Source organism: Rattus norvegicus, chromosome 16, assembly GCF_036323735.1.
Source record: "Rattus norvegicus strain BN/NHsdMcwi chromosome 16, GRCr8, whole genome shotgun sequence".
NCBI classification, from domain to species: Eukaryota; Metazoa; Chordata; class Mammalia; order Rodentia; family Muridae; genus Rattus; species Rattus norvegicus.
Window position 1 is genome coordinate 16,802,024 of NC_086034.1, and position 22,735 is coordinate 16,824,758.

Below are 22,735 nucleotides of genomic sequence, written 5' to 3' on the forward strand. Positions count from 1 at the left end.
AAGATGCAGGGAGACTGAAGATGCCAATCCGGGCTCACTCTTGATCAAATGACACCAAGAGAAAACGTTTCATTGATCTCTGTACTTAATACATGCAACACCAGCACGTTACTGGTGACTCTGAATCTACTTTACTGTAATGATTTCAAAGAACTGTAAAGTGAGTGCAGTATACACAGAAGCTACTCTCCACAGCGGAGCCTGGAATGTGCAAGGTGAATTAGCACACCTGATGCGGGCTAGAGGGCCCACTAGTCAGTTAGCACCAGCACACAGCTTTGACTGACAAATGACTGAATATTAATTACCCGAAAGACAGGTCAGGTCCTCGATTCTTGCCTGAAGTTGCTACTGTCCTTTGGAGATGACTCATTGTACAAGAAAATTTCCTGGCATCCTTCTGACAGATGTGCAGTGGGACTATAACCACAGCCCACAGCATCCTCTCACACGAAGACATATACACTGTGGGCTGCGATACAGAGTACAGACAAAGCTGAGAGCCAGAGTCTCTATGCCAGGGAGGAAGGACCTATTTATCTTCAATGTACTCTACTAGAACTGTTAGTGGGGGTGGAGAATATGTCCTTGGTCTGGGCATATACCTTAATGGTAGAGTTCGCAAGGCCTTAGACTCAATTCCCAGAATCAGAAAAAGAAAGAAAAGACTGTTCTATATTATCTGCCATGCAATAGACAAGCGTCAGTTTCAGTGGTGCATTCTTTGAATTGGGGCCTTCCTTATATGTGACAAAGCAAGTCAACATTTCCCCAGCCCATCTAGATCCTGCATAGTTCCTGCCACATTCATTGTCTCTAATCCTGTTTGGAAGCCCAAGCTAGTGGGACCAAAGGCCCCAGCACAAGGGTTCCAAATCCCCGGTCTTTATCACACTAGTGCCCGTATGAAGGGAGAACCCATCTTTGACTTGTTAACTTTTTCATTACTAGTGAAGATTTGGTGACCCCCCAATCCACATACCTCTCTTGACCTTTGCCGGCCTGAGGCCCTCTGCCTGAGCCAGGGCATCCCATGCCTCCCGTTCCCTCCAACGTCGAAGCTGCTCCTCTCGCATCTTATAGAAGAGGATGTGCTTTTGCACATCACTGAGCTCAGCCAGAAGCTCTGGGTCGATGTACATGTCTTGCAGGATCTGCTGCAGCATGATGCTGTCCGGGACACACACTGGAGTGCAGCCAGTCAGAACTCCAGGGCCAGGCAGATCCCCCGGCCAGGCCAAGGCCTCGAGCCAATTCTGCCCTAGCTCCTCATTTTGGAACCACTCCAGATATCCTTTTCTTGTATAGCATCTTTGTTCTGTCTCAGCTCCCAGCCAGTGATGAATTCATATCGGCCAGGTTGGCATTGTTCAGCCCACGCAGCAAGAACCAAGCTCTGAGAGGAGCTATCTGGCCCTGGGTTCCTATCAAGATCACTTATCATTAGATCACTGCGTTTCAGCAACACCTTATGTTGTGGCTTTCCCTGGGGTTCTGAGACAATAAGGGTCCAAACCTGTGGGTCGGTAGGGTAGGTGTCGAGTGATGTTAGTGGAAGGTAACAGTGACACCAGCTGTATCAGTGACACTGGCCTGGCCAGCTGAGAACTGATCCCTCCCCTGCAGAGAAGAGGGGGAGGGGACAAAGTCGGGTTTTTTTGCCTGCTAATTCCATGTCTTTTGAGCCAATGTCAAACAGAGGCCTATGAAACTTTCAAAAGCTTCTGGGACACCCCCCCCCCCCCAAAACCACGCTGTATCTGCTTCACCAGGGACAACCTTCCTCATTTCAGGGTTCCTGGAAGACGGAGGTATTACTTTTTAAAGTGCCTTGGGGAGGAAATGTCTTTCCCCCTATCTGTTTTTGGATTCAAGGGGGAGAACAAAATGGAGTCAGTAGAGGAAATGAGGGGTTATTACCACAGTGTTCATCGCCATAAAGATGACTTCATTTCCTCTTTCCCTAGAGCAGACTTTTAAACTGCTTAAAGACAGGCCTCTCCAGGGGGCTGTTGTCTTTGTTGTTCACAAAGCAACCTGTCACCCAGCTTTAATAGAACCTTCGAGGCTTCTGCTTTAAGGAAGCAAAGGCCTCTGGCCTAGAGAGGCTGCTTTTGCTGAGACCCGAGGTTCCCTTTCTAAGCTTGCTTGCTGAGCTGCCCACGGGTGCCCCTTTATCCTGACAGGAGTCCAGGATAATCGTGCATGCCTAGGGCTATCCAGCCAGTAAGCTGCTGCACCAGCCCTCCAGCCAGGTTTCAAATTCGAGGTCCTCTAGGTAGTTTAAAGCTGCAACCCTATCTAGAGAAAACAGGCAGGATCTGGCACCGTGAGCTGGTTGGATTGGTGGTATGGAAGATGGACTTCACAACCAAGAGGCAAGGAAGAGATCAGGAGTCCAGATCGTTCTCTCTCTGCAAAACTGGCAGTAAGGTAAGCAGAACTAAGCAGTCTCACCAGTTAAGCCCACAGGTCAAAGAGAAACGTGGTAGTCAGACACCCTCCTCTCAGGTCAGGTATGACTCAGAGCTGGCGCACAGGAACTCCTACTGAGACAGAACAGTGACTGTGACCTGGATCCTTCCTACTTTTCACAATCTCTACTGACACTGACGTTGGGGATTTAGCTCAGTGGTAGAGCGCTTGCCTAGGAAGCGCAAGGCCCTGGGTTCGGTCCCCAGCTCCGGAAAAAAGAAACAAAAAGAAAAAAAAAAAGAAAGCTACTTACTTCCACACTCACACTGGCACACACGTACATGCTATACACACACATGCGCGCGTGTACACACACACACACACACACACACACACACACACACACACACACACACACACACAAAAACAATCTCTACTGACTACCGCCATTAGAGCTCTGGCTCCCCTCAGTGCGCGGCCAGCCATTCTTCCCCAGCTTACTCCTTGCCTCTGATTTGATTATTTTTGTCTTTCTCGCCATGCGTACTGGTTAATTTTTATCAACTTGACACAAGCCAGAGTCACCTAGGAAGGGGAAACCTCGATCGATGAATTGTCTCAGTCAGACAAGTCTAAGAGCTTACTGCTGATTGCTGTGGGAGGACCCGACCCACTGTGCCATGCGTAGGCGGGCAGACCGGATCTGTGGAAGAAAGGTAGCTGAGCAAACACGAGGAAGAAAACCGAGAAGCAGCCTTCCTGGTGATTTCAGCTTCAGTCCTGGCCTTGGCTTCCCTTGGTGATACAGTGTATGCTATAAAATGAAATAAACCTTTCCCCCTCTCAAGCTGATTTCGATCAGCGTTTTATCATAGCAAAGGGAAGCAAATTGGGAACACAGGTTAACCGAAAGCAGGAAGGGCATCTAGCCTCTTTCTGTGTCCCCAGATTCTTAGAAGAAGAGGATAAAAGGCAGAGAGAACACTATCAAAAGTGAAGGAATAGGCCAGCTGTTCAGGGTTCCAGCCCTTTGAAAGTAGTGGTGTCCTGGGATTTGTAAAAGAATAGAAAGAATGACTCCTCCAAGGGCTACCGAGGCTCTCTCTGCGGGGGAGGGGTGCTCCCAGGTCAGTGGGGCAGGAGGCCAATTGACACCAAATCCGTGGACCTGACCCAGCCAAAGGGCTGTATTGGGTTTCTGGAACAATAAGGGGGTGGTTCCGCCACACTGGGCGCCATTGGCGCCCTCATCCACGCATTCCTCAGGCTGCGTCCAGCTTGGTGCGCCCCCTTCCGGCAGCACTGGACCACAATCCTGGCTATGCACGACAGGTGCAAGCAGAAGGACTGGACCACAGCACCATCTTCAGATAGGTTACGTTTTGGTTTTATTTTTCATTGGCCGAGGTGGTGCCTGTTGCAAGCTGACGCCATTTCTTGCGGGACAAGTCTGTTGTGCAAGTTTCTGGAAACTACCTGGATGTCCGTAAGCTGGGAAACATTATTCTTGTCCCAAAGAACGATGACTTTCTTTGTCTGGAGGAGGGGAAACACCCAGGGCAGATAAAGTGAAAAGGCAAAAAAAAAAAAAAAAAAAAAAGAAGAAGAAGAAAAAAGAAAAAAACGAGGGATATGTCCACAGTGCTATTTGTTTTAAAAATGTGTTTGAACTCCTAGGAAGTAGGCTTGAGAGAGGGCAGAAATGATGAGAGGAATTGTTTAATTATTTCTGTGTAAACAAAGGGAAGCATACAGAAAATTGCACACCTAAATGTTTAACCCAACTACCTGGTTTCTTCTTAGAGAGTAGGGGTTGGATGCTATACAATAAATTAGATAGCCTTGCATAACACATATGATTAAAGCCAAATGTATTTCAAAATTCCTAAAATGTGCTCTACAAACACCATGCCTGGAAATCAGTCCCCATGAGGCTACTAGAAAGAGTCCTGAAGGTAAAGCCAGGCTTCCCTACCCTGGGGAAGTCAAGAGGACACCTGGGTTTCTGAGCTGGAGAAAAGCTTTGAGAGTTTCTGAGAGGGAGTGTTAAGGAGAAGGCACTGGAAGAAGTTTGCAGGGAGATGCCCCTTCATACCGCCTCATACTGGCCTAGAACTAGCTATGTAGTTGAGGGGGTCCTGGTTTTCACCTTTGCAAGTGCTGGGTTTCCTGCTAGGTGTCACCACACCGTTTTGTGAAACTTGTGTTGGGGGTTGAAATCAGGGCTTAAGCACATCTCCAACTCCACTTTTAAAACTTAAGTCAATGCATGTTAGTTTTCTGAGCAAAACCCAGTTACCAAAGTCTAAACCCAAGTCCTCAAAGGGTCCTCAAGATCCCCGGTGATCTCCACTGATGATCCCTCCCACCAGTCTCACTGGCCGCAGCCTATTGGCCTTATCCTGAGCCAATCATTACTTGGCTCCTCAGCAAATCCCAATCTTCGTTCTCACGTATCCTTTTCTTTTGCAAAGCTGGAAATCAAACCCAGGGCTTTCCGCTGTACTGGCTCTAGCATGGTTCCACCTTCTCCGACCAGCTCGATTTGTTCACTACCCTGTGCCCTACTCACTTCCTCTGCTTTCTGCTCTGGCTTTTCCTTAGCATTTAACTTTGTAAACCACTATTTTACTTATTGATTTGTTGCTGTATTTTTGTCTGTCTCCCTGCTAGATAATAAGCAACCAACAGCGGGTGTTTTCGTCGGCTTCACAGTGTGGAAAGAACACTGCTGAGTAGTCCTGGATAAACATCTATAGAAAAAGAAGGAAAGACTGGAGAGACAGTTCTGTTGTAATTTCTTAACAGGCACAAAAACCTGGGTTTGATACTCAGCATCCTGTAAACCAGGAATGGTGCGGTGCACACTTCTAATCTCAGAACGTAAGCAATGGTGGTAGGAAGATCAAGGTCTCAGAGTCAGAGTCAGCTTTTGGCAAGTTTGAGAATGGCCTGGACTACATGAGATCCTGACTCAAAACAAGGGGGTGGAGGATGAGGAAAGAAATGTCTAGGTAGAGTTGACCAGAGCTTGAGCAAATGCCATGGAGTCCGGTTGTCCTGTAGTCAAGGGAAGATAGGCTTCAGTAAATGAATGAGTGGCTCTGCAGAAGTTACTTGCCCTGGCTTCTCAGTCATCCCTGAACGTATGTCCCCGACGAGTCGCTAGAAGACTCCATCATCCTAGCTGCGTGCAAGCCCATGAGAGCAACTACTGCAAGGTCAGTGGCAGCACAGTCCTGCTTGCATACCGTCCACCTGCCCTGGTCCAATGTGCCTTGAGGAAGCTACTCCCAAGAGCACACTTCAGATCTCAGTAGCACAGTCCGACAGCTCTGTGAAAGACAACGGCAATTTCCATCCCATTAGCACTAAACATAGTAACAATAACATAAGACAGGCACCAGGACACAGGACTATAACGCCAGCACTCAGGAGGCTGAAGTGGACGACCAAAGGCTTAAGAACCAGCCTAGGTTACAGAAAAGGCCTTGTCTCCACTGGGGGAGGCAAGAAAGCCATCAGTGTCCCTGCACGTGTATATGTGCAGTAAATACTTAGAACGCCCTATGTGAAAAGCACATCCTGCCCTCCATGGAAACCATGCATAAAACACAAAATGCTGGGAACATATTTAACCTGTGTGAGTGGATAAGCAAAGTAGATATCTTTGATGACAGGATACCTATTTAAGGTGGCCTAGGGATGTGCCACAGTCATCATCAGCAATGACCCAGTGTTGGCCTGGAGAGATGGAACGGTCAGTAAAGTGTTTGCCTGGAAACATGAGGACTTGAGTTCTTCACTTCAGAATCTACATTTTTTTGTTGTTGTTTTTTTTTAAATGAAGATGTGATGGCATATACACTTGTAATTCCAGTTCTGGGGAGACAGAGACCGGCAGACCCTTGAGAGTGACCAGCCGGCCTAGCTTATTTGGTAAGCTCCAGGCCAGTGGAACACTGTCTTGTAAAATGAGGAGTGTGTTGGGGGTAGGGTGATGGCTCAGTGTGTAAAGGCTTTGTCCCCAGCCCTAACAACCTGAGTGCAATCCCAGGACCCATATGGGGAAGGAGAGAGCCAATTCCCAGAGTTGTCCTTTCACTTTCACAGGCAAATTTTGTAGGTTGCACGTGCTACACACAGACAGACAGACAGACAGGCACACACGCACACACACACACACACACACACACACACACACACACACAGGCATGCGCCTCCCAGGCAGTCCTCTTTCGTAACTCCGTTTCCTATATAAGGTAAGTCCATATACAAGTAAGCTGTCAAGTCGCTTTTGTCCTCATTAACTGGATGGATATGGTCAGCCAGGCACACACTGTTACCTCATGAGTTTGGTTCTTCTGATGCACTTTGGAGGGCCTGGCTCCTTCATATACACTAAACCAAAATAAGTAGGTGTGGGCTAAGTTGACCAATTTTCTCTGCTGAGCAAGCCCCACGTAGTCCTCCCGTGAAAAGAAAGTCTCGTGTGGTAGGTGGTCAAACACTCTGTTCAGACTCATCCATAAACATTAGGGAAAGTTGGATGGATTGTCCGTTTGTTTTTGGTTTGTTTGTTTGTTTGTTTGTTTGTTCCCAACTGTGGCTGATGGCCTTCAAAATTCCTTGCAGGGCAAGAAAGAATGCTATGCAGTAGCAAAGAGTGGCTTGTTGCCTTGGCAACATTAAGACCCTCATTGGCCCCCTAACTTCCTACTTCCCACTATTCTTCCCTACATAGGAAGCCTGTAAACCACTTTTTGTTTAAGCAGGAATTAGGCCTAGGCAACCAAATGTCCTGACCCCAGTTCTCCAACATAGCTGGAATTCAGAGACCCAACTATCTTGTCATGGATTCTATAAAGGTCAGGAAATGACATAAAAGACCAGGAACTGAGGCCCTTTCCTGGTGCCCTTTCTCACAGGAAATCCTCCTAGAACCCGGAATTCAGTCACCCAACCGAAGATAAGCAGTAATTCAGTTCCTTTTCCTTTGCCTCATTGCGGGTAGCCAGAAACAGTGGGAAAGATCATTCTAGAGGAAAAAGTGCATTGTCTGCTCATAGGTGATCCTTTATGCCTGCACCAGCTCATGGAGTAGAAAGCCCTGGGTCCTCGATGTAGAAGTACCACTGAGCTGGCTGTCACCTTTCTACCTGACACCTAGTAGAAATGGCCACCACTGGCCTGCATCCACAGTCCACAGACCATTCCTGGAGCCCCAATCCTGCTCATCAGAAGCCACTAGTCCATCCCATTTCCACTCAGCTGAGGCCCTGAAGCAGCAGTCTGAGAGATGTCGGCAGCCCCAGGTAGCCAGCAGGCTATCCCACAGACCACATCACAGTGTCCTGGGCACTCAATAAAGAACAAGCAGTACTCTGGTCACGCCTACTGCTCTTTTAGCTACAAAAGATTCACATTCACAATTCAGAGCCCAGAGGACAAAGGCTCTCCTGGCCGGAAGGGACAAGCTGTGCTCTTGCCTCAGAACGGCTGAGAGTTACAGGCAGTCTAACCCTTCCGGGCTAGGTCACCTCCCCACCCCGTCCCTTTTCCGACTCTTGTCCTCTGCTGGATAACCTTTCCAGGCTCTTGTAGCTGTGATTGTGCTGTACGTCTCACAGTCACCTCTGCAGACAGTGACCCACCTGTCCCAACTGGACACAGTCCACAGCCCAGATCTACGGCTGAGGCAGCTACTCATGGCCTCCAGGCTGGATCAGAGGCTACATTAAGATAAACCTGCCCCAACAGCTTAGGCCTCGGGTTCCCTACCAAGGGACTTGGGAGAGCTACTTCTTCACTTCCTTGAACCACAGGACTGAGCGCAGACCATCCGCATCCAATGTCTGCCTATTTCCACTCCCTTTTGTGCACACAGCCAAACTTCAGCCAGCCCCCAAAGGTGAACGTTCTGCATGGCATAGGTGAGCCCGACCCCTCTAAACTCCTCACTCTGTTCCTAACCAGCCACAAGGAGAAGTAGGAAGTGGAGCCACAATATAGAAGGAGCCCAGGTCCTTTGATAGATGGCAAAGCAGAGCAAGCACAAGCCTATATCCTCCAGTAGTCCCCAGGGCCTGAGAAAACAGTAAAAAGTAAACTAACCTTTTCCAAATCCACTCAGATTTTGGAGGTGGTTAGTGATTAATCTTCTCCCTCAGTTCATGTATGACAGCTTTCAAACTACTGTGTGGGTTACCTGAAACCTGAGCTCCGCCAGAGTTGACTCCATAAACCTGGTGGACCATTGAATCTGTTTTTGTTTGTTTTACAAGCTACAGAGAGATACGGAAGCTACTGGTATGGGGATCGCATGTGAGAATCACTGTCTCAATTCCCAGGGTTGAAATTATAGCACTTCTTCCCGCTTCGCCAAGGACAGGGCACTCGCTTTCTGACCTTCACTGACTTTATGCAGTGCCAACGCCTCCCTTGCATTGCCTGGTGATGCCCTTTGACCTCTGATTGTGTTCTATGAGCACCAATGGGGAGGGAGAGCAGTCCTGGGAAAGGAAATCCTGGCTGTAAATCAGGATGACTTCTATAACACCTCCCAGCTTCGTGGCATCCACAAGTTCCGCTTTCTCTCACATAAAATGAAACTCGCGTTGGTGCCCTCCTCCATCTGCTCCCTCAAAACTCAGAGACAATCATAAAAGAGGGGGACATAAAGACTGAGAGCCAGAGATCAGGAAGGACTGGAGAGAAACGGTGTCTTTTGGACATGATAGAGCATTGTGAACGCAAAGCAGTTGTAGTTGCCTGTACCCAAGATGGACAAAAATCCAGCCAATCAACACTCGAGCATGGTGGGAGGAGTTCATAAGCACCGCCCCTTACTGAAGCACTAGTCACAGCTAATGGCTTCTTCCCTCCAGAGTCAGCTTTCATTGAGTGTTTCGCTCCCGCTAGATAGATTACCGTCCACTGGAGTGACCCCTCACTCACAAGCAGCACAAAGTGGACTTTGTGGGTTAGAAAAAGTGGGGAGGGGATCTGGGAGGAGTCAGGAGGAGTGGGGGAGGATATGGACAAAGCACATTGTATAAAACTATCAAAGAATAAAAACATACTTTAAAATGCACGCCTTTGCGCTGCAGGGAAGGAAGAGGATTCACCAGCCAGGGCTGGGAACCCCTACATCTGAGATCCTTTGAACATTCACTACAGATTCTATACTGTTCTACCAAAGTCCTCAAGTGTTGGCAGCTGCCAGGAAGTTTTCTCATCTACAGAGAAAGAAGGTAAACAAACCTCAAAATGCAGCTGTGTTCAAAAAGAGATTCCAACACGGGTGACGCAGAGTCTACTGCAGGAGCAGCACAGGAGGGTCAGGGAGAAGGATGTTCAAGTGTCCTGATGGGCATGAGTGAAGCATTCCAATAGCTGGGGGTAACTTGCAGACCAGCTGGCTTGACAACTATGGGAAAAGCACTTCCTTCTCGGCGTCCAAGTGATCTAAATCTCACTTGATCTGGCCAGATAGAGCTAGAAAGAAATTTGGAATAAACAAAGTTTCTGGTTGCCGCCAATGAAAACCTGTGTCATTCAGGACATGCCTTAACAGTGGAGTCTGAGTCTAGACTGCTCTTACTTTGAGATATTTTACATCTGTGCTGCAAAGCTAATATAGATTATTATTATTGTGGAGAGATGTACACACCCAAAGGGGATTCAACAGATCCTTTTGTATAACACCCTTCCTGGCATCGCTTTTCTCCTTGTGGATTGACGCTTCATTGAGATTTCTCCTCAGAATTGGTTGTTAACCTTTTCACCTCCCACAACATATGAACTAAAAGTCAAAAAAGCTTCATACGTGCTTATCTATATTCATGAGCCCTTATAAAGAAACGTCCTTTACAGATTGCATAAGGACCATTGCCTCTTGGATATGAAACCAGGAACTTGGGCCTTTCCTAGTACCGTTTCCCACAGGAAATCCTCCCAGACTCCCCTCAGTCCATGAAACACAAAATCCATCACCTGTTGATTCCTATGGTCCTAGAAAGGGGTCCATGCTTCCTCATGCACCTTCAGGGACCAGGGACCGGGTGCTAGGTCCCTGTGAAAGGCCACTCCAATGCTTCCATATGGCCCACAGCTGTGCTGACTTTGAAAGAAAAACAAATCTAAAAGGAGATAGCATCACAATGATTCGTCTTGCTGAGAGGTGATGACTGTTTAGGCCTAAGGGGAAAACGCATAAACTTATTACCCGGCATCTTTACAAGGGCACAAGGCCAGGGCTGGTCAGGAAGGGTGAGGAAGAGGAGGATGCAGGCCCAGCAATGAAGCTGAGCTGGGGTCACAGGGGAGAAAGGCTGTACATGCCCATTGCTTCTAGGAAAACAGAAAAACAACTGGTACATCTGACTCGACTTTTCCTGACTCCCAAGTTTTTCCAGATTTTCCTGGTACCCAGGAAAGCACACAGAAGCCATCATGCTCTGGTTTCACAGGGAGCCTGGTTATTCATGGGAGGTGGGAAGGATACACTTTCCCACTGGAGGTGAGGAGCGTGCAAACTCCTCCTGGAAACCCCAACACTTCCCAGAGCCTGTCTCCCTGCCAGGAGGGGAAGGAGATGGGGTCTCTCAGCCATACAACCATGACCCAGTTTTCAGAACATACTTGCAGCAGGCTGACCACAAGTTCACCATTTCAGCTCTTTCTTCTACTCTGAGCTCCTCTAGGTGTCTTATTAGTCCTAGGCTCCAACACCCGCCCCCGTCCCGGGTGGGGGTGGGGTGGGGGGAAGAGTTTTGTAGATTCAGATGCAACTTCTTTACTTGTGAAGGCTTCTGGCAGGAGCTATATACTACAGTAAGAATGAGTGTGTCCCACCCCACACACTACTCTTAGAGCAAACAGATCGTGAGCTCCAAAGTCCTACTGAGGCTCCCAGCAAACTGCAAAGACTCATTCCTAAAGCAAGAGAGACGTTAACCGTTTCTGCTTACCTCAGAACTCTGTGTGGCATGGGTGGCTAAGCTGGTGGGGATGCAGCTTCAGGTAAACATCCCTGTGTTAAATGTTAAACACATCACCACAAGGGAAAGGGCTACCATTCCCATTATCACAAGAACTGTGGGAGCTGGGGGCATTCATCCACACACCAACAGTAAGCTATGGCCTGGCCTGTTACAACCAGCCCCTACAGTGCACTAACATGGGCCCACCTTCCTGGAGAATCCTCTTTAGGGGAATAAACCATCAAACATCTAAATCTTCTTAAGGGATCTGAACACAAGTACTGCAGCTTTTGTTTGTTCCCTCCGTGGGGTATGTATGTCCAGGTACAACGTGGGCACATTCTTGTGTGTGACTGGGCATTTGGGCATGGCACATACCATGTATGAAGGCCAGACGCAACCTCTGGTGCTGGTCCTCCCCTTCCACCTTGAGAGAAGGTCTTTGTTCTTCTTCTACTGAATAGGCCAGACTAGCTGACTCTCAAACTGCCTGGGATTTTCCTGGCTATACCTTGCCCGTCTTGGTCGGGACAGCGGGATGGCAGACATTCATGCAAATGCAGGTCCTCCACACCTATCCAAAAAGCCCCTTTACTCACAGCACCATTTCCCCAGCCCATAGTGCAGGGCCGTGTGTGTGTGTGTGTGTGTGTGTGTGTGTGTGTGTGTGTGTGTGTTCAAACAAACACCATAAGAGCAAAACCACGGGAGGATAAAGGTAAGTTCGCAGCATTCCCAGCACCCTATCATGTGCATGAAGATGAGCCGACATGGGGGCAGGATGACCCTCCCTCCTTGACCTCACCACCATGATGCCCCATCACGGAGGCTAGAGGCAGTCTCTGATGATGAAGACACTGTGGCAGACAGTGAAAAGGAAACCATATCCTGCTGACCTCACTGAACCACTTGGATCACACCAACCCTAAAACTCACGCTGCCTCTGAACTTTGCAGTTTCAGAAGCCAAAACCCTCCATCCACCCTTTGTTCAGGTTGGTTGAGGAGGTTTCCTGTTACCTGGGACTGCAAACACAATCCCCTGGAGAACAGCATCCACTTACTTGTGTGGCTTGACCAAGCGAGCGCGCCTGATCCATACGCAATACATTACATAAAAAGAACCACGGAAAGCTGAAGAAAAAGAAAAAAAGACTCTCATTTGGATGAAGATCAAAAGACACTTTCTGGGAGGATCCTTAACAGTCTTTGGGTAACAGAAAACACACTTTTCACTTTGCACCATTTAGATAGCTTCTACTTATGTTAAAAAGGATGAAACTTAAAAGTTTGAGGGGACAAAAAGGATGGTCCAAGGTGATAATTTAGTTTGGTAGTCATTAAGCTATGTTTTTGAAGCCCTGCTGGGTTATGAGGTACAGAAGACAGAAGAAAGCCAAATGAAGAAATAATTCTCTGAGCTCTGCAGGGAGTGGCGGTGTCTGGCCTCTCACTCTAAAACCAGCAGCCCCCACAGGCATTCCTTAACAAATCCCCTAAATCTCCCAGGATTCTGCCTTTTTAAGAGAGATTTATTATGTATGTATGTATGTATGTATGTATGTATGTATGTATGTATGTATGGGTAATTTGCTTGCTAGTGTCCACAGATACCAAGAGAGAGTACTGGAGTCACAAATGGTTGTGAGCTACTATGTGGGTGCTGGGAACCAAAACTGGGTCCTCTGGAGGAGCAACAAATGCTCTTAATTCCTACGCCATTTCTCTTATCCCTAGCCCCAGTTTTATAACGCTCACTTGACATTTTCCAGAGGCTCCTTGGGACACCAACAATAAATGACCGAAGGGAGATCCCTTTTGCATGCCTTTGAGGATGAAGGAAACTTCTTTCACACTCCACACATAGGCTCAGTTCAAAAGCTTGCTGCTCCCCACCCACCCCGGGTATAGTCAACACAAGCACCTCAACTCAGATCATGATGGGGAGGTGGGGGATTCCCAAAGTTCTGGGCTAACAACGCGGTGCCCATGGTCCTCCAGGACACAGAGAGACATAATGCTGGAACAAGGGCCCAGCCGCAGTCATGCACACTCTTGACGCAGCACTTGTCAGAGCTGAGGAACCAACCAATTCCTGTACGTCTGAGGCTATGAGGCAGGAAGCAATTAAGTGGTCCCTCGTGCAGAGACTGTGGTATCTTCCCTCTGTAGAGGGCCCCTCTAACAGTAGCAGCCCACACGCTGCCTCAGAGGCCTACAAAAGTGTCTCTTAAGAAAAGAAAGTATCTGATTGTGCACGGTTCAGCCTAGAAAACCCATCCAAAAGCTTACATGTGACTGACAATTCTGGCCTTTCCCGACAACTGTGCTTTGGGAAAACAAGGACTTCACACAGCTCAGAGAGCAGTTTGTTGACTGAACACAGTACTCTCTGAACTTGGGTCTTAGAGAAATGAACCCACTGCCCATTGCCAGAGCTGCTAGCTAGGGCAGTGCTCCTACGACCTCATTGTGGGTAACTTTCCCATCAAGTCCCCAAGCCAGTAGAGAGGGGAATCTAAAATCTAGTTTTCCAAATGCCGCAGCCCTACTACAGCCCCAAGAACTTCTTAGAATACCCTCAAGGAACGGGGCTATACCTGGGCTAGCCAAGAGGCAGAAGCTACACTGAGGGGATGCAAGGCTGACAGGGCTGCCTCCCCTTTCTGTTGCAGGTCCAGGTCCTAAGACAGGGCCCGTAGGATACGAATATAGTCCTTCCTCGCTGGCAAGTTATCGTTCTGAGACTTATGTTTTGATCATGAATATGGCTTTCTTGGGACTGTTCTGTGAACTGAATGAGTTTATTAATTTTTGTACCCTGAGCACTTCCTCCATTCCTGAAAGATTTTGTGTTTAACAATTTGTCATGTTAGTTAGGTACGGACACTGTGACTGGCTTCTTGGGGAGCAATGTACGTGGTTTTTCTGCTTGGCTCGGGGCTCTACCCTTAGCGGCCTTGCAAACCTGCTGAACAGGGCGGGAACAACCAAGGCATGAGGACACCCAGGGGAGTCAGAAACAGTGCATGTGCACCTTAGAAGCAGGGATGTTGAAGAGGGTAGCCCAGTGTTAGGTGCCACTGTGGTTGAGGGGGTTGAACAACTGGCCATGGAAGGTGGGAGAGAGAAAGGCCCAGTGACCCAAGTCAGAAAGTGCCTGAAAAAAGGAAGGCAGAATCCTAAGTGGAGTTAGAGAGGACACGGGAAGGAGGGAGGGCAGAATGTGCAGGGATGGACCACATGCTGGCTCCTCAGCCTAGGAGGACAGAGGATGGGCACTCAGGGTGGGCCAGATGTTTCAGACACCGTTCCCCTGACCTTCCACTTCCGTTCACTTAGCCAGAGGAGATCACTGAAGTGGCCTCATTTTAAAAATTACTGGGAAACAAACCCAACTCTGGAAGCCATGAATAAACTTCATCCTCAACAGGGAAGTCTGACACAGGGCAGGCCTCCAAATGGGCCACTTTGCCAGTCTGCATGAACGGTAAGCACTGCCCAAAGCCCTTGGTGTCAGCGAGCCAGCAGGGTGTGTCTGCAACCACCACGGCCTCCAGCAGGCCAATCGCCCGCCACCCACCCCCCTCCTGCAGATCACCGGCAAGTCCAGGACATGCAGCTCCTGCATGCAACAGTGTCTTGTCTGGAATCATCATGGACTTTTGCCCAGATGGGCAGTATTGCCAGGGCTGGACGAAATTAACTGAGAATAATGGTTCCTTGAGTCAGGGAGAGGAAAGTTACCCAGCAAAGAACGGCAAAGCTGTGAGTCACCTCGTTCCAACTGCAGGGAGAATGTGAAGGAACCACGGACTCTGTCAGGAGGTGCAAATGATGGCTTGCCCTAACCACTGGGCTCCTGCACCTCCCAGTCACACCGGACTCAGTGGCTCGATGTATCATCAAAATGCTTAATACTCTGGTTTTTTAATAGTGATTCCAAACCAGAAAGAAAAAAAAAAAAAGACCCAAACAACAGCATTAATATAAAGATATATTCCATAAAAGAGTTTGGCAGGTCAAAAAGAAGCTTCACACTTCATAAAACACAAGCATTCTTCTTCCTCTAGTCTATAGAGAATTATTTAAAAAATTATAACATCATCATCATCATCATCATCATCATCATGAACACACACCCACCAGTGTCACCAGTATACACCACACCAGAATGTACACTGCGGTAAGTAACTGAAGGCAGCACTCAATCCCTGAACGGTAAGGACAGATACAAGCTATAAAGAAGCATTAGAAAGTAGCCCAGCCCGAGGTGGGCAGCCCAGCCCGAGGTGGGCAGACACCCAGCATGCCTCAGGGTATCTAGTACGTAAGACGGACACCATTTTCCAGAGCGGCCTCAGAACAGTGCTGACAGTACGCATGGCGTGTGGGCGGGGTCACCATGGAAGTTAGATAGGACGCGCTGAGCTTCCACACAGCATCTGCTGCCTGTGCTTGTCGGGGCCTGGCTGCAGGAGTGCTGCCCTCCAGGGACAGCACACTTTGGGCCACTGGTTGTTTGTGGTCATGGGAGGAGCCCAGTTTCCAGCTGGCAGTCAGGAACTGGGGCTCCCTGGAGGGCAGGGGGGAGGGAGAAGAAGTCGATCGGGATTCAAGTTCTGGTGGCCGTTTCAGTAGCACCGAGACCAGCAGACCTAAGCAGGGGTGCACGGAGGGAAGGAGCGCCAAAGAGAGAAGCTGTCACAGCTGGTTCTTAAGACACTCTGGGAACTGAAAAGGACAGCTTGGTCCCAGACACTGGGTAAGGCTGCTGAGAAAAGAATGCCAGACAGAAGAGTCTGTGAAGAAATGGTGAAGGAACACTCTTACCCCTATAAATAAACTATTTACACACTATAAGAACAGGAGAGCAGGCCCTCAGCAGGGCTTAATGCTATGGAGAAACAAGGCTGTTCTACCCTGGGAGAGCAGTGTAGACTTGGAAGGCAGTGATGATGTGCTTCCCAAGACCGGTTATAGCTGGCTCAGGCATACTTCACTTGGACATGGCTGAGGATTCTGCAAACCCCTGGCACGTTTGCACCACCATGAGCCTTGTTGACAGGAGGGGAACCACTGGACCACTTATCCCTCTCCATCCATCTTGATCCAAGGGAGGCAGAAGCCTTGTCCTCAATGCTGGTCCCATACTGATGCTCTGCCCACAGAAGAGAATAGCTGAGCATGTACCTAAGCCTTACTGAGTAGGTGGGGACCTGCAGATGCTCTTGGGCTCTGTAAGGGCCATTAAGCCTTTCCTGCGGCCATGGGAGCCCATCTGTCCTCAGAGTTACTACTCCACATAAAAACACATTCTCTGTCTCTGGGCCTTCAGAGGTGCCATGTCAAGTGTGAGCAGATGAGAAGGGGCCTTGGCCTTCAGCACCAGCAAGAAGAAACAGAGAGGCCATATCGTGCTGATGCGGAAGACTGGGGTCTGGTTGTAGGTGGCTAATGTCGACTTCTGCCGCTGCTGGACAGTGAAAGGCTTGACCTCTCCATGTGGCTCAGCTCCATCTGCTGCACCTGCGCCTCAGAAGTGATGGCCTGCCTTCACTGCCTCAATGTCTGAGATCAGGGTCCTTGCCAGGAAGATGCCGAAGATCTGAAACCAAAGCCAGAGGTCAGTCGTTCGAAATGAGGGCGGAGAGCAGAGGTGAGCTGCTGGGGCCTGCCTGCGTGGACTCCCTCCCTCCCCTACCAGGTCAAGGGCAAGGTGGGAGCAAAGCTTGAGCAAGTGGCAGAGAAGAGCCAGCCATGGAAAATGAAGGCTGTTACATCCCTCAAGCATGGAAGAGGTCAGAACAAGCCTCACAGGCTGAACAGATGCTGGGTCTGCCCCCAGGGAGTGAAAATGCCACACACCAGGCGGGACCCACAGACTTGAGGTCTCGGTCAAACTGTAAAATGACACCAACTATTCAGAACCAGTCACCCTGTTGGCCCAACCCAGCCATCACCCTGATATCCACAGACAGAGCCAGACCTTAGCAGACAGGAATGTCGTGAGGGAAGGGCGTGGTTTTTCTATCAGCACAGACACCCATACACGTGGTGACCTTTGGAAGTGGCTTGCTCGTCCAGCCCCCTTAAGCTCTGTGTTTCAGAACTGAACCCAGTCTCACTTCTCAAACACAATTTTTTCTTTCCCTTTCCACCATGCTTTTCTCTAGTGTTCTGTAGTCAGACAGTACAATGGCAGAGTGAATAAAGAAATATGGTGTGGCTGCAACCAAGTCCACCTCAGGGTAGAGCTACTTACCATGTATTCTCCACGTAAGCACAGTCCTCACTGTCCCAGAAGCTGCTCACAGGCAGCCAGTGCCTCTTACACATGGGCCCTAAGAAGACTGAGTTTCCCTGATCTAAGTGGATTCTTGACTTTTTCTACATTTTCCTGTGGGCACCAGCCACTCCAATCACCCCTGGGCCAGGCAGTGAGCCAGGGGAGCATCTATGCTGAGGGAAGCCTGGAAGCCCAGCCGGGGGACAGGGACAAGAAGTTCTGGGCTAACTGCCCCAGCTAATAGGAAGTCAACCCCCCACTCTAGAGCTCCTGACGCCTCCTGATTCCTGCTACTTCCGTCTACCAAAAGGGAGGGACCCCAAAGTGGGCCAGTTCTTGGTCACGGACTCTCATCTCCTGAGCGTGACACAGGTGATACCATATAAAGATGTGGGCCCTCTAGAGAGGGTCACGGCTGTCCCGTGTGTACGCATATGTGGGGACACCTGTCCCAGTGTACATCCCACCCTCACTACCTCATGTACACGTACACGCCCACCCACACACACACCCACACACACACACACACACACACACACGCACGCGTGACATGCACCTGACCTTGGACATCCTATTCCTAAGCCAGATTCCTTTACGGCACACCATGAGCTGAGAGCCCAGTGCCTGAACTCCGGGACGCACCTGCAGCAGGGAGATGGCAATGAAGACACCAGCCACAATGTAGATGTTCCTGGGAAGCCAGCCCTCCAGAGCCTGGATGCACCCCTTCGTGAAGATGAACTCATCCCACTTGCTCTTCAGCTGCAAAGACACACACAGCAGCCTCAGCCTGAGCACCGCAGTCCCTGCCCTGCCCTGCCCTGCCCTGGGACGGCTAGCTCAATATGGGACAGGGCAAGGCACAGCATGTGGAGGGTGTCTGAGGAGGCTGAACGAGGACCACTGGAGAAACCTTGCATGAGAAACAATTCAGATTCCGATTCGGTCTGGGCCCCTCCCAGGGCAAGCTGCCATCTTGCCTCTCTAACTAAAGAAAGGCTCTCAGCTCCAAAGATGAATTAAATCCCCTCCCATCACCACACCTGGAGATGTGAGGTCATCTGCAGCCTGGAGGAAAAATCATGTGTCTCTCAAAGTACAGAGGAAAGGGGATCCATACTTTAAGTCACAGAAGGTGGCAGAAGAACGGGCAATGGCCCTTTGGGTTCTGTCTCCTACTGGTAAGCGTGGCTCTGGGAGGCAATCGGCCAGCTCCCTCTCTGCCAACCCCCTGGAAATCTGTCAGCGTGTGGGGACGCTGTCCCAGTACACACCCCACTCTTACTACCTCGTAAGTGGCAATCAGCCCCAGTTTCTTCCCCATCATCTCCCTCCATGGTCACAGGGATGAAAATCAATCACTTCAGTGTATTATGGGATGCACTGTGCTGTCACGTTCCCACGCTCAAACTCTACACCTCTGAACCTCAGGTCGTGACTGTGTTTGAAGACAGGTCTTACAGAGCTGGCTACATTTAAATGAGCCTACCAGGATGAGGTCTGATCAACTGACTGCTGTCCAACAAGAAGAGACTCGGACAGGGGCATACACAGAAGGAAGTCATGTGAGGAGGGGAGAAGTCCAAGCCTGGAAGACAAGCCTGGAACAGATCCTCCCTAAGCAGCCTCAGACCTGTGAGATAGTAAGTGTCACATAAGCCTGACAGTCTTTGCATTTTGACATGGCTGCCCCAAGTGGCAATGGAATTCTTAACAGGACCGCTAGGTTTCATACAGATGCATCACTCAGGTTGTTTGGCTACAACAAAGTACCACAGTGGCCTAAAATGACAAGAATTTCTTTCTCACCACTGTGGAGGGGGAAGCCTAACACCAAGCACTGGCAGACTCAGTGTCTGGTGCTGCCTTCTGGTTAAACAGTGTCTTCCTGCTGAATTCTCATATGCTAGGAGAGGGAAAAGGCTCTTGGGGCCTTTTCTTTATTTCTTTCTTTTATGTGTGCAAGCATTCTGCCTACACTCTTCGTATGCAGTACCCTCAGGGACCAGAGGGTGGCGTCCCTCCGCTGGAACTGGGGTTACTGACAGCTGTGAAGCACTGCTTATGTGCTGGGAACCAAACCTGGGTCCTAAGAGCAACGAGTGCTCTTTACCTCTGAGCCATCTCTCTCGGCCATCTTGGGCCTTTTAATAAGGGCAGTAATCTCAGTCATGACGGCTCTGCCTTCACTGGGGACTGACTAGGTTTCAGCTCCCGAGAGATAAACATTCAACACACACAGCCTGCTCCTGTGAAGGAAAGTCGATGGAAGACAGACTGTCCTAGTGTCCATGGCTAAGAGGGACTTCTACATCCCGACATCCTCCCTTTCACAACTGCAGCCACCCACACCAGCTTCTCACACCCAAGCCCTCACTCACTGTGGTCTGAAAGAGGGCGTGAATTTGAGCCCTGCCCTAGTCCTGGCATGTGGAAGCTGGAGCAAGTCAGACCCCACCAGCTTTATCCTCACTACAGAACAATATACAACAGCTGTCCCCAATTCCTCACTACGTCTCATGCAGTGTAAGCTTAGTGATATTACAGTGACCCGGCTTTAAATCTCGTGTGCGTGCGTGCGTGCGTGCCTGTGGGTGGGTGCGTGTGTATTGCACGTGTATTGCACGTGCACGCGTGCACACTAGTCTACCCAGACTCCGTTCACCTCTGGCTTGGATCGTACCTTCTAATTGAATCTTCCTGTTTCTTTACTCCAACCTGCACTTGTGCTAAAGCAGGAGGTCAGACTACAAAAGTAAAATCTAAGAAACAGTTCCCCAAATCCTTTAAGGCTGTGTGTTGGTATTCTTACCTGAATCCTGACATCATAGCCACACTGTGTGTTCACGACTTTTTGCTGTAGGAAAAGCAGAAAGACCTGTCAAAAACCCCGTGACAGAAGGCACTAGAAAAATCACAACTGGGCACCAGGAAACACATGCGGAAATTACACAGCTCACGCCCTGAGGTCAACTGCCAGCTGCTCCCCCTTCCAGGCTAGCACAGGAGTCAGTGAGCTGGGTCTGTGGTGTTTCACAGTGACTCTTGTAGATGCAGGCTGCAGAACCAGGACAATTCTACTTCACCAGCAAGAGCACAGACTTCAACGGCCCATAAGCTAGACCTGGACAACTATCAGGAATCGCTACATGCCCAGAAAACTAAGGACACTGGAATCTGAATTTCATAACAATTCTCATACATCACAAAATGTTATGTTTCCCCTTCAGCCATGTTTGAGGTTAGATGCAGAAGATCCCCAAAGGCTTAGTCCCAAGGTGCTGCTATTGGAGTTAGTAGACTCTTCAGGAAATGGAGCCTACGAGGAAGCTAAGGTCACTAAGGATGTGTGTGTCCTGGAAGGAAACAGTGGCATTCTGTTTTGTTCTTTAGCCATAGAGTGGGCGGCCTCCTATGCCTCGTGCTCCTGGCTGTCTCCAGCAGGTACCACAGATCTGGAAGCACCAACACTGTACGCCAGCTAACGCTTCTTAAATTCTAGGGACTAGCGTTAGGACTCCTTGCACAGTATGGGTGCACTGTCCCACTCAGTCCACGAGACTTTCTCAGTTTGTTACAGTGATGCAAAACTGGACTACAACAACCACCAAAAAGTGACCCAAAGTATTTGCCTCATTTGGCCTTGGGCCACAGTTTGCCAACCTTTGTGCTAGTGAATGACGTTACATTCACTACATTTGCTACGCTGGAGTTTTTCAAATATTCCCGGACACCTCCAACTCCACTGCGCAGCCTCTCCCAGACCAAGGACTCAGCCAGGTCAGTGTATGAAGACTTGCTTCTCAGGGGCTGTGACTAAGCACCACAGGGCTGTGCAGAAGCTTGTGCGGGGCAGATCTGTGCTCACTCGAAACATAGTCTTTATTCCCAGGTTACCCAAAGTGCTCAATCTCCAGAAGCCCAGGGATTTAGGCCTAAGACTAGGAATGAAAGCAAATGAAAAAAGGGCTAGAAAATGATTAACCATGAGGACACACACACACAGACAGACAGACAGACAGACAGACAGACACACACACACACACACACACACACACAGATATGTGATGTGCAGCCTCACTTCCTGAGCTTCTGGGCACTGAGAACATTGTGCAGAGAACGTAAAGGGGCAGGACCAGAGGACACCACCTTTGTGGTGAGGCAGAACCACCTAAGGAAGGATAATCTCTCCTCCTTTATCTAGCCCAGGGACATGGGGCACCACAGAGAAGGGTCCCAGAATGCTTGCACAGGGTTTCAGAGTTGCAAGGACCCAGCATGGAGTGGAGGGAGCCAAGGGAATGCAGCACACCCCGTCAGTGTGTCGGCGAGCAGCAGCCTGGAAGGCCCCGGCAGTGGCACGAGCTGCTGGGCTGCAGAAGGGACGGATACTCACTGCAGGGTCCGGCACACAGCAGGAGAAGGGCACCCCACATTTCTCTCGGCTGTAGCTGGCACCACTGCAGTTGAAGTAGACATTGAGGTCCCAGTCTTCAGGGCCGTAAGCCCCACAGCACTGATTCTGAAATCATAAATGTCGCCAAGAACACATGAGGGGGCCAGGGTCACTGAGTCAATACGAGGTTCCCCTTTACTAGACAGACACCAAGGCTCTCACAGATACTGAATGACACCAACAACAGGTAATGCTTTAAGAAGGAAACTGCAGTCACCCTGACTCCCCTATGGAACCAAGTCTGGCTAGTCCAGCTTAGAATGGGACATTCTAGTCACACCTTCTCAGAGCCCTGCAAGCTACACCCCTTCTCCATTAAAGGCCCTGTGATATACCCCCTCCTAACCCAGAGAACACTGCCTGAGTAACAGGCCTTTCTCCAGGATAAATGGCCGTCCCTGCTGGCCCTGGTTACCGCTGAGCATTTACAACAGGGTGAATTACAACTAAGGCGACAGCAGCAGCAACTCTTTAACCACTCATTAACTGTCGACTTGACTAAGAGCCCCACCCGCCACACCCCATTCCACAGTGTAGCTGACAAAAGCCCTTATCAGCCTAGATGTCTGCAGCACCCAGCACACCCAGCATC

General features: G+C 49.5%; 2 protein-coding genes across 5 annotated transcripts in view; both read right to left on the reverse strand.

Annotated features, from left to right (window-relative positions):
- Nucleotides 1-15,243, reverse strand: part of Sh2d4b (SH2 domain containing 4B) — a 108,626-nt gene extending 93,383 nt beyond the window's left edge. Inside the window, exons 1-2 of one of the 4 annotated variants that reach the window (XM_039094271.2) lie at nt 10,411-15,243; nt 983-9,912 (exon numbers count right to left, since the gene is read on the reverse strand). In XM_039094271.2, the coding sequence (XP_038950199.1) occupies nt 983-1,166 (184 nt within the window). In that variant the 5' untranslated portion in view covers nt 1,167-9,912; nt 10,411-15,243. Of the gene's footprint in view, nt 1-982 lie in introns of all 4 variants that reach the window. The other 3 variants (XM_039094272.2, NM_001170349.2, XM_063275141.1) reach the window with 3 other exon arrangements.
- A 1,077-nt stretch (nt 15,244-16,320) lies between these two features.
- The window catches only part of Tspan14 (tetraspanin 14), a 57,119-nt gene continuing 50,704 nt past the window's right edge, over nt 16,321-22,735 (reverse strand). Inside the window, exons 6-9 of the mRNA NM_001169127.1 lie at nt 22,084-22,209; nt 20,500-20,544; nt 18,330-18,449; nt 16,321-17,006 (exon numbers count right to left, since the gene is read on the reverse strand). Of these exons, the coding sequence (NP_001162598.1) occupies nt 16,935-17,006; nt 18,330-18,449; nt 20,500-20,544; nt 22,084-22,209 (363 nt within the window). The 3' untranslated portion in view covers nt 16,321-16,934. The remainder of the gene's footprint in view (nt 17,007-18,329; nt 18,450-20,499; nt 20,545-22,083; nt 22,210-22,735) is intronic.